Source organism: Carassius gibelio, chromosome B3, assembly GCF_023724105.1.
Source record: "Carassius gibelio isolate Cgi1373 ecotype wild population from Czech Republic chromosome B3, carGib1.2-hapl.c, whole genome shotgun sequence".
Lineage (NCBI taxonomy): Eukaryota > Metazoa > Chordata > Actinopteri > Cypriniformes > Cyprinidae > Carassius > Carassius gibelio.
In genome coordinates, this window is record NC_068398.1 from 24,386,753 (window position 1) to 24,398,783 (window position 12,031).

Sequence of the window (12,031 nt, forward strand, 5' to 3'; positions counted from 1 at the left end):
TAAAAACGTAAAAAACGTTTCATATAGTTCAAATCTATTAATGTATTCACTAACATATCACTTGATACTTACTGATAATTTTTTTTTAATTAAACTTAATTTGGAGTACTACTTGATCACAATGCACATTTAATATTTTTAATGTCATTGTTGATGAGGATTGTATGATCATTGTGTAATATCAATATATTGAGTCTTATAATGCAAGATATTTAAAGTGTACCTCACGTATACTTGCAATAGTTCCACTTTAGCACAATCAAATATACTTCAGTATATCTTTAGTTGGACTTCAGCACTACTTCTGCACAATCAAAGTGCGTTAAGCACAAAATGAGTTTATTTACAATTTAGCAGACTTTAATTACAACAGTTTAGTTTACTAAAAGTACAAATGCAGGGTATTTGTTTTAAGCACGTAAATATGTAAATGTATTTGTAGTATACTTAGCAGGAAATTAATGTATTTGAAATACTTTTTAGTTTATCTATTTTTATTTAGGGATCCCTGTGGGTTTTTTAGACGTTTCCTCAGCGGTTTATCCAAGAATTATATTTTAGCGCAAAAGATTTAGAATCATAAGATTTGTCTAATTTCCAGTTTGCACTTTTTTTTTGTCTTCTGATATGTCAGTATTTAATTTGTGATCTGCAAGCTTTAGATGCACGAAACATACAGCAAGATTTAATACCAACTGTTCAGCGTTAAATGGATTAGATATCCAGATTTGGAGATCACAATATCTCAGACCACACTTAGAATACCAAATGATACCAAGATACATTTCTATCTAATTGATTTATCAATTTATATAATGAAGGTATCACATAAATAATTTGTTGGTATAAATAAGTGCAAAAAGGCTAGTTAGTTTGTTTTAGATTATCACAGTAACGTTGAAGGAACAGTGCTGTTTTAGTGTACTGCTCCTTTAAATTTGCTCCTCCTCCTCTTCCTCCACCTCCACCTCTATTCTTTACTTTAATTACATTTCTAAGTGCTGTGCCCATCTTTCTGTCCGGTTGATTTACTAATCCCTCTCTATCTCCCCTCTGCATATTCTTTCTGCTGACAACAGAGTGAATTGATCTAGTGCAACAATTAACAGCATGCACATGAAATGCTGTGTTCCTGTATTTTGTGTGTTTGCTTTTGTGTATTATGAAGCATTAGTCAGTTAGAAGTTTAACAGAATTAACTTAAGTGATCTGGACAGGATTATTGAGCATCCCCCCCGGGGAGGGTGAAGAGTTTGTAAAGTGGGAGCAGAGTGCAAATGACATGTGTGCTTGTTTGTCAGGCAGGTTGTATATAGAAAGAGAGGCTATTCCTATAACACCCGTGCCAATTGGATTTCGCTGGCCGAGCGCTTGTGTGCATCCTGTCAGTCTCTGATTTACTCACCTATATTCTCTGCTTCTCTTTCTCTCTCTCTCAGCAGACAGCAGAAAACCAAAGTGGTGGTGCTGCTGCTAAAAGAAGTAGCACTTCTGGAAATAGTTTCACCAACAGCATTAAAAGACAAGCCAGCATCGGTTCTACTAATAACGGTGCTAAAGTGTCCATCAGTGATAATGCTGGCACTAGTACCAGCGGTGCCACTAAAGGCCGTAGCAGAAGTAGCATCAGTAATACTAAAGGGGCCACCAAAAATGTCAGAAGAGTTGGCGTGGTGAGCACGGTGGAGGAGGTCTTGATGCTCTCCTCAGAGAAGGAGCTGGAGGAGGAGTCTTCCAGTACTGGTAACGCTTCATCACTCGATGCCCAGCTTGGGTCCTCTCTCTCTTCATCGCTCAGTCAGTCCTCGGGCTGCTCTGACACAGACGGTATGACCTCAGACTGGCCTTTGTGTGTGGACTTGTGACTAACTGGATGTACTTGTTCATGCTTGTAGTAGTTACTGATTTGTCAGCTTAGGACAATAAAGGTAGGTAGCTAAGAATGTTGTTAATTTTTCTAGTAAAGGATTCTGTGTAGTTTGCACGAAAATGTGAAATCTGTCATCACTCTAAAGCTGTAAAACATGTGATCAGTTCGTTCTTTTGAGCGATATTTTTAACAAATCTGTCGATCAGGTTTACGAAACAGCTCAAATGATTCTCTTAGAAATGTAACATCTGATGACTTCTGTTTGAAGGACAACGAGGGCAGATTTCAATCTGTTTCTCACCCAAAGCTTTATTCATACAAATACATAAAGTTAATTATGGCATCTGCTCTTTAGAAGGTTTTGATTCCATGGAAAAAGTAATAAGAGGAAAAGAGTAAATGATGACAAAACTTCATTTTTGTGTGAAATGTCAAAAAAAAAAAAAAAATATATATATATATATATATTTATGCTATTCTGCACATTGCAGTCTTTACTAGGCATGACAAATATATATATTACTGCTTAAGTCCCCCCTCCCCCCCGGTTCAGCCCATTACTTTGCTTTTATTTGCTCTCCCAGGAACTAAGAATCGATTGGGCACTGAAAGCGGCTATTCGTCTCTGGAGAAGACAAGTCCAAGTCTTGTGGATGCACAAGCACACACTGACTCCAGGTGTGACTGTGTTTCTGTTTCTTCATCTGCTGCCAAACATCTGTGTATGTTTCCTGCCTCAATGTCCCTTGGCCCCTCCCCCTTCCCTCCACCAACTAATCACAATTCACAGAGGGCACGTGGGTTTGATCCTGAAGATGTGGTAGGTTTCTCTTGGGAGAAAAGTTTGGAGTCCAATGTAGAAAGGCAATCACACACATCCAAGACACACACACTCAGACATGAATCACCCAGCCCAAGAAGAAAAGTACACCGGCTGTTTGGAAATCGACACAGGTGAGACAGGTTCATTTTGCTTCTGATTCACTGATTACGATTTTATGTGTAATGTCTGTGTGTAATGTCTCCCTCTAGTGTTCATCATGTTTTTGCCAATCCTTCGACAGCATGTCAAAAGCACTCTTCTCTGCTTGTATTTCAGGAGACGTCATCCCATCTCCATCAGTCAAATCAAACCGTGCTGCTTGCATTCCCATTCGCCATTTTCCGCCATATGTATTAATATTATGTTTGTTAAAGTCTTTAAATGTTACAATGATTGGCAGCACTACACTGATGCTCCTGAAACAGATGTTTGCAGTTTGATTAAACAGTTTTATGGATCATTTCAGATTTAGGTGTTCTGTGTATTTTCTGTATATATCTTGACACTGATGATGAAAGCCGTATGATGTGTGCATACTGAATTCCAAATGGCCTGTATTGCATATTACCCTCTGTTTCGGTCTTACCCTTTCCTGTCTCTTCCTGCACTTTTAATTGTTTGAGATTTTGTAGAGCTCAAAGTTGAATCTAAATCTGTCTTTTATATGTTTGCATGGTTGTTTCTAGGAGATCTCCGGAAGCTGTTCAACAAGAGGGTTCATGTCTGGAGACCGAGCTTCCCCCCTCAACCTTCACTTCTTCCTCTACTGAACAAAACGACCATAACACAACTGTCAATACATCTCAGGATTCCCACCCTAATGATATTCCTGATCACTCACAGCATTTGATGTCATGTAGTCTCCGCTCCAAATCGCTGGAGCGCAGACCGCTTGATTCCACGCCCACAGTAAGTTCAGTACAACCAACACAAATAAGAAAGATTCTAATGTGTATTTTTATTATGGCTTTAAATTGATTATTAATTTAAATCCAATAAATTGGGATGTGGGAAAATGGGATGTGGCGTCAAATTAATTGTAATGGATTATTCATATCACATATGTCATTGCTACAGTAATGCTCTTTTCCTCTCAGCCTGACCTCCTTAATTTCAAAAAGGGATGGATGTCTAGACTGGGAGAAGATGGAAAGGTGATTTTGAGATTTGAGTGCATTATCTCAGTATACATGATTTTCTCCATGTGAAGTGGTCTGATGTTCTCTGTCTCTAGTGGCGGAAACACTGGTTTGTTCTTACTGACCAGACTTTGAGATTCTATCGTGACTCTGCAGCAGAAGAGGTGAAATGATATGTGATGTTCAGTCTATAAAGAGTCATCATAAAAATGTATTTTGTCAATTTGAGTTAAGAGGTCTGTCTGTGTTTTGTGTCTTAGGCAGCTGATGTGGATGGTGAGATCAACTTGTCTACTTGCTATGATGTTACAGATTTCCCTGTACAAAGGAACTATGGCTTTCAGATTCATGTGAGTGTACATTAACTAAACATTAAGCTTATGTATTTGTCTGTTGCATTGACTTTGTTCATCACTCTTTTCATACAGACAAAGAATGGAGTCTTTACTCTCTGTGCAATGACTTATGGGATACGACGCAACTGGGTCCAGGCAGTAATAAAAAACATTCATCCCACCGTTGCCCCTGATGTCACATGGTACAACATCGAATCTAGCTGCCATTCCCAAAAATGTTTACCCACTACTCTTATTTCATACATTGATATAAAAGTCCAATGCATTTATTGTTGTATTTTTCTCACAAAACAGCATCACATGTTAGTGGGTTGACTCTTTCATTCTGCTTTTTATATTTTTCCCTATGCTATACAAGGAAAAATCCTGCTATAAAACCCAGGTTTGAATGTGTTTTCATTACCATGATTGTTTCTTTTGATTTAAATAAAGTGTATGGTAAAACGCACACAACTACAATATCAGAAATATAATTTAAATACCTTAATCATAGCCACTTCTGTTCTTCCCTTAGTTCAATTCCTCAAAAGGTGCCGATGACTAGTGCACATGCTCGTACAAGCTCCTGCCAATGCAGTACAGTTCCCCAGGAGGCAGAGCAAAGGAGTCGCATCCGTGAGCGACGTAGAGAGGGGCGTTACAAAACCTTTGATTGGGCAGAATTAAGTTGTAAACAGAACAAAGAAGAGTTGTCAAATGATCCATCTGGAAGGCAGTGGAACCATAACATTGAGCGCTCAGTGCCTCCTGCACCTGCATCATCCCCTGAAGAGCAGATAACACGTACAGCCTCTGAGGCATCAGAGAATGAATATCTTCAGAAAAAAAGAATCTCTCAGAGGCAACGCTTAAATATCATGTCAGCCGATATACCATCGAACTTATCACTTATGGCAGTGTCCAGTCGCACCTCCCCAGAATCAATCAGCCCAGACAGCTTAGAGGTCGATGCAGGAACTGTATATGTCCAGTGTGACAGCCGTGGTGAACTACTGGAAGCTAAACCCAAAGAAGAAAAGCAGGTAACGTAAAACAAGTAAATATGGTTGTTGTGTTCCAATGCACTTTTTACATATAATTTGTCATGGTTGTAAACATAGTCTCACAATTCATTACAGGTTGATCGCTCCACATCTCCATTGCCAGTCACCTTCTCTTCATCTTCAGCGCAGACAGAATGGCAGTGGGATGTGGAGCTTCAGAGTCTACGTAGAGAATTGAAGGCTGAGCACGAGAGGAATCAGACTCAAGAAAAGGAGTTAAGAATCAGTGAGGCCCGACTCCAAGCTGAGCTTAATGACAGCAAAGAATGTCTTCAGAGGACAGAGTTAAAGATTGAAGAGGCAGAAACTCTTCTGAAGGAGCGTGAGGAGGTGCTGGAGAGTCTGCGTGGACAGTTGGAGGATGTAACGGGTCGTCTTAAAGCAACCGAAGAGGCGCAAGCCTTGAAAGAGGTCAGGCTACAGAGGCACTTGCGCCTCCTGCAAGAGAGCCAGGAACGAGAAAGGAGGAGCCTCAGTGACAGCCTTGACCAATCAGAACAGCGATCGAAGGAACTGGAGGAGCGTCTGAGGCAGAAAGAGGCTGAGCTGCAGAAATGCCCAGCTGGGGACGTTACTGATGAACTTCTGCGAAGGTGCCAGGAGTTACAAAACCAGCTGGAAGAGTCAGACAATGAGGTCTGTCGTCTGCAAGCACGCCTCCAAACCGAAGAGACTCTTTATTATGACATGGAGCATGATTATGAAAAAGCTTGTGAGGAGATACAGAGTTTGCAAGGTGCTCTGCTGGACTGTGAGAGGGTAAGTGAGGAGCGCTTTCAAACCCAGTTGGTGCATCAACAGCAAGAGTTAGACAGGAAGGAACGAGAACTACAGGAAGTGCTTCTTAAGATGGCCATTCTGGGCAGTAGTTTAGAGGAGACAGAACAAAGGCTCAAGGAAGCTCAAACCCATTCTTCTGAAGCTAATGTTGTCTGTGAGGCATTGATTAGGCCACAACAATGCAGACAGAAAGGGCAGAGTGATTCGGAAATGCAACCAACTGCTCAGGGAGACGAGTCACATAGAGTGATCTCCGTGATCCAGGCACTAGAGTGCAAGTTGTGTGACACTGAAGAGCGACTCCGGGAGCTAACCATGCATCTTCAACAACAGCAACAACTTTATGATGATGGAAAACCTGACAGCTGGAGGTTGGTTGGTGAGAGTTCAGGGAGAAATCAAACTCTGGAGATGGCCAGCAGAGTTTTGTCACTGGAGGCACTGATTATCCAGAGGATTGCCTCTGCACTTGAGCATCCCAGCTCAAAGTTGCTTAATAAATTGTCAGAGGTGCATATCCAGGTGCTTAGGATGGCTCAAGGAGGCAGTCATAATGGGGCTGTAGAACCTAGTTACTCCCAGATCTTCTTGGACACTCTTGAACAAGATCTGATAGACAGTACGTTGAGTGAAAGTGCAATCCATAGAATGTGTGTAAGAGCAGAGATGACATACCTCATACATACTCTCTGTACTCATCCCTCACAGGAGCAAAAGGGATCTGACCTTTTTTATGTCTTGCCTTGGCCAGAGAGTACCTCACCTGGAACCAAAATGGAAAACTGTTCAAAGCAGGGGTCCAGACTTGCTGACATCAGCCCACCAGAACTTGCACCTTACAGTGAACAAATGGATGAAGAACTGGCAACCGATCTTTTACTTGAGGGCTCGGAGGTACAGCTTGCTTGCAGAAATAGTCTGGTGGAAGAGCTCCGTGCTCAGGCCCAGTCACTGCAGAACCTCTCAACACAGCTACAGTCTAATGTTAGAGAGGTCGACCTTCCTGGTGAACTACCCTCAGCCATCTTGAGGGCAGCAATTTGTCAAGCCACTTTGGCATACATGGCCTGTCGTCTCCGTTCGGCCCTGAAGCAAGAAATTAGTGCCCTACGCAAACAGAGAGAGCAGGCTGAGTGCGAGTGTCGTGCCATGTGTCGTAGCATGGAGACTCTTTTCCAGGAACAGACGGAGCGTTACGAAGAGAAGCTGCGTGAGGAACGTGTTGTTGTCGAACAGGCAGAGCAAGAACGTGTTTCTGCAGAGACCAATGCTCAGTTGAGGAGGGAAGAAGTTGAAAAATTGCATTTGGAGTTTGAGGAGAAGCTCCAAGAGCTTCAGAAAATCCATGAAGAGGAGATGAGCCGTCTCCACGAATATTACATTCAAAACTTGTCAAGGCCAAAAGCGGCAACTCTCCCAGAACTAGAGGAGAATGAAGAGACTGAGGAGATGACCGCTCTGCAAGACCGAATCAGAGAGCTTGAGACAGAGGTGACTTGTCTGAGGGCAGATCTTAGTAACCAGGATGTCAAAGCCTTCCACCTTGACCTGGAAACTATCAAGGTATGCACAGTCTTCTTGCTACTATGTGATATTAACATGTAATTAGACAAAGATGAAGGTACTTTGTGAAGGTAAAGATGTCTTTGTGTGTCTTAGGCCACGTATGAGCATGGTTTCAGTATTATGGAAGACAGCCACCAGCGAGTGATTGAGGAGATGCAGAGGCAGCATCAGAAAGAGGTGGAGAGGCTGACTGAGGAGCGAGAAAGAGTACTGCAGGAAGAGACGAATGCCACTATTGCAGGTGCTACTCTCAACACAAGCTCCCGTTTACAAGACCATGCAAATACTTCATTCTAAATAAAGGGGGAAGTCATGGTCTAATGGTTAGAGATTCGGACTCGTAATACAAAGGTTGCAAGTTTGACTCTCAGGGTGGCAGGAAAAGTAGGTGGACGAGTCGGTGTTAGAGCTCTCTCCACCCTCAATACCATGTCTTAGGTGCCCTTGAGCAAAGCATCGAACCCCCAACTGCTCCCCGGGGGCCACAGCATAAATGGCTGCCCACTGCTCTGGGTGTGTGTTCACGGTGTGTGTTCACTGCTGTGTGTGTGTGCACTTTGGATGGGTTAAATGCAGAGCATGCGTCACCTTGGCTGTATGTCACTTTTTTTACTTTTCATTGTAAACCTATAAAATGTACACTCTTGGTCTTTTGCGATGCTGTGAAATCACTTAGGAAACAGTGACAGCTGTGGTCACCATTAACTGTTATTGTGAGAAAAAGAGCAGCATGGACATTTTGCTAAGTAACTACGTATGAGTTCCTCGTAAGAAGTCAAATAGATTTGTAAGTCATGGGGTTGAGAAAACTATGACAATTTTTATTTTTGTGTAAACTGTCCCTTTAAGCACTCGTACAGTACATGGGGTTTGTTCCAAATCTATATTACTCTTTTGTATTTAACTATGGAAAAAAGCATCTGCTAAATGAATACATGTAAATTTGTTCTCTGCATGCTTAGACATACAAATGATGATCTAGTATCTCTGCTTCTTGGTCTTTATAGATCTGTCTGAACAATTTGTAATATTATTTATTGTTCCCCAGCCATTGAGGCTATGAGGAAAGCTCATAAAGAGGAAATGGACAAGACACAGAAAGCCCTGCAAAATGGAACCAGTGTGGACATCCGCCAGATTCATGCACAATACAAGTGCGTGTGATAACTCTGTCAGTACTCTTGAGAACTGACAGCTACAACATCAAAAATCAATTTATGGTTGCAGAACTATATATCAACATATACCTCTATGTGCATTTTCTGTAGTGAGGAGCTGGAAACGTTGCACAGGGAGCTGGAAGTGTTGTCAGAGCAGTATTCTCAGAAATGCCTGGAAAATACCCATTTGAATCGCACTGTAGAAACAGAAAGGGAAGCATTGAGTACAACACAGAAAGAGAACCAGGAACTTCGCATTCACAACCAGGTACGTGCATGTGCACACAAAAATATGCATATTCACATAGCCATTGCTTTACTGCTTATCTTACATATGTATCACGTATTTTTCTAAGGAATTAAATGAGTTTTTGGCTGCTGAATTATCCATGATGCATTCACACTTGAATGGGGAAGTGAAACATTCCCAATCTTCCCAGGAAAAAGACAAGTATCAGCTGGAGGTAAAACTTGACACCCTTTCATATGGCAAAGTGCCCAAATTTGACTTGTACTACTAAAACTAGCAGGGGATGGTTGACTGAACGCAGATTAACGTTATCTGCACTCTCGGTTGAGTACATTTAATCGGCTTCCATAAAAGAAGCCTTCATGGGTTTTATTACTACTCAGATGAGATTATGTCAGAGTACATTCCATCAAAGGTGCTGTAAAGTATGCATGTGTAAAAACAGATGTGCTCTGACTCATTCTTTGATGCTGTAGGTAAATCTCAGAGTAAAGGAATCAGAGATTAAGTGTCTGAAACAGGAGATCAACTCACTTAAACTGGGACTGCAGGCAGGAAATACGGTAACACCTTTTTAATTAAAACACATTAATAGTTGAATATTGAGTAAGTTAGTAGTCAATTAATCTAAAAAAAGTTTTTAAAAATTATAAATCTGACACATTTATGTAAATTACATTGTTTTTTTCACAAATGTTATCAATAACAGTTTCCAAAAAAAGCCAACTTAACCCATGTTTACATAGAAAGTTAAGTTTTTTTTACTAGTATTTTGTATTTCTATTTTACATTTTATTTTTTAGTATTTTAAAGAGCTAGACTCTGAGTTGATTGCTTCAGAAGTCAAAACTCAAAGTGGCTTCACCAAACCGAGGATGGTGCCAGCAAGACAGAGTTTAAAATATGGTAAGCAAATCTACAAGAACAGACATGTTACTTTGAAGGCAAACTGATAAGTGGAAAAGCAAGCACTTATTCAGAATTTGTAAATGTCTGTTGCAGATCTGATGAAATCCAGGAGCAACCTTGACTTCCCAAAGGACCATGCCACACTTACACAACCTGTCAGATCCAAGGTGGGATCCTCTGTGCCATTACATGATACAAAATACTGATGTTCCCTAAAATGTAAGCTTTCTCACTATCACTCATTTTATTCTCAGAGTCTTAAGGATGGACTCACTGTTTTGGAGAGGATGAAACTTTTTGAATTAACCAGCATGCAAAAGATTTGAGTGTGTGTGTGTATGTCTGTGTGATAGAGAGAGAGAAAGATAAGCATTTTAATGTCTAATGGGGGTTAATTATTTAAATGTATATCTTTATAACACAATGAATTCTAACTATACCTTAAGTCACGTGTGTGTGTGTGTGTGTGTGTGTGTGTACATCAGTCATTTTAATTGTTGTTTCGTTTCTACTTTAGACAGCAGAATTAATTTTTGATATGACATTGTCTCTCTTAATCTTAAACCGTCTTTGTTTATATTTACATGTTTATGCCTGATTGAGCATCAGTTCGATTTGCTTTATCTCTGATTATGAATAAAGTCAAGCTTTTTCAATCTTCACATTTTTGTTTGTGTGACTTTTCATCCCTTATATGCAGATTTTAGATACTACATACTGGATTAACAATTGTTTCATTATGTATCCGTTGTCAAAAAAAATCCTGAAGGATTCCAAGAAGAAAATTGTACAAAATTCTAATTAGAATTTCTATCGTATCTTTGAACCATTCCTTTAAGATTCCTATCTAGGACTTTCTGTACAAAGGGTTTTATTATTATCCTGTTAAAATTATTTATTTATTAAATTTTTGCAGTAGCTTGTTTGCTGACACAATTTTCATTAAAGAAAATGATTTAATTGTGATGCCAGTGGATCCCAGAAAAAAATAATAAGAAGAAGAATCTCATTATATGGTTCCAAATTATAATAAAAATTCTAACTTGAACAATATTCTTATTGGAATCATTTAGTATTTTTTGTTAAAGCAGATTAATTTACATTTTTAAGTATCTAACAAATAGTTATAAACTGTAAATGACACTGCATCTTCCTTTACCAAGCTTTTCCTGACTTTTTTCACAGCACTTATAAAACCTCATTTATTTAGTGTGAAAGTTAAAAAGTGCTACTTCACATTTGCTTCTTACTAAAATCAACGTGATGTCACTTGGCTGCTACAAATCTCTGTATTGCCTTTTTAACCACTAGATGTCGTGCTTCGTCTGGAGACCAGCAGGCCCTCCTCAGCACAAAGTTGCTTGCCAGTGCAAAAATGCTTTACCTGCTTCTTTTCAGCTTAATGTTAATAACGAGATGCCACTATTTATATTTTCGTAAGTTCTGTTGAAGATTTATGGAGTCCTGTTTGAACCAGGTATTTAATACGTTTCGTTATGTGCTACTGAGTCTGCAAAACCGTCGAAAGCATTTAGCCAAAAAACCAATTATCCGATAGCATCTGGACACGAGGACGTGTAGCTCTGTTTCCCTCATTTAATACGGGCTGAATATCGTTTCACATCCTTTATGAGTCTTGAAATGTTTTGCTAGCTTACACGTCTCAGTAAAGCAGTGTTTTCATGTCTGGGGTCTGTGTAAACTCCACAGAGAGGAAGAGGGGAGCGCGGCAGGTGCGCGCGCTTGCTAATTACATTTCTGATGGCTTCTTTGTCAGTAATTACTTCTGAAGAATAATGCATGTTTCTTTGAAACGATGATCTCTTCATTATGTTACATTTTCAAAACACTGATTAATTTTAAAATTGACCGTCCCTTAATTCTCCCTTTCCCTTCTCTAACCAAAGGTGTGTATGAGTGTTCATCCTGCTCGTTTCAGAGCATTTGTGTTACCTTGGAAACACATTTACATATGCAGCTCTCAGCTCCTCCACCTGAACCATGTTTACATCGTTTTGCAGGAAGTGTTCTTTATGTGGGTTTCTTTCAGTGTTCGTGGGCTAATCAGTTCACTGCAGACAGGCTCCTGCAAATCACGTGTCTTGTTTAAACTTGACATCCACTCCATTCAAATG

The 12,031-nt window shown here is 40.1% G+C and overlaps 1 protein-coding gene across 1 annotated transcript; it reads left to right on the forward strand.

Moving 5' to 3' along the window:
• Positions 1 to 815: 815 nt before the first annotated feature.
• LOC127952294 (myosin phosphatase Rho-interacting protein) lies at positions 816 to 10,544 on the forward strand. The gene is made up of 19 exons (XM_052550683.1): positions 816 to 821; positions 1,440 to 1,827; positions 2,455 to 2,548; positions 3,380 to 3,602; positions 3,791 to 3,847; positions 3,928 to 3,996; positions 4,093 to 4,182; positions 4,261 to 4,370; positions 4,547 to 4,570; positions 4,703 to 5,210; positions 5,307 to 7,574; positions 7,671 to 7,818; positions 8,626 to 8,731; positions 8,846 to 9,005; positions 9,094 to 9,201; positions 9,464 to 9,550; positions 9,791 to 9,893; positions 9,990 to 10,063; positions 10,151 to 10,544. The coding sequence occupies exons 1-19, from the start codon at positions 816 to 818 to the stop codon at positions 10,220 to 10,222; spliced, it is 4,695 nt and encodes a 1,564-aa protein (XP_052406643.1). The 3' UTR covers positions 10,223 to 10,544.
• The last annotated feature ends 1,487 nt before the right edge of the window (positions 10,545 to 12,031 follow it).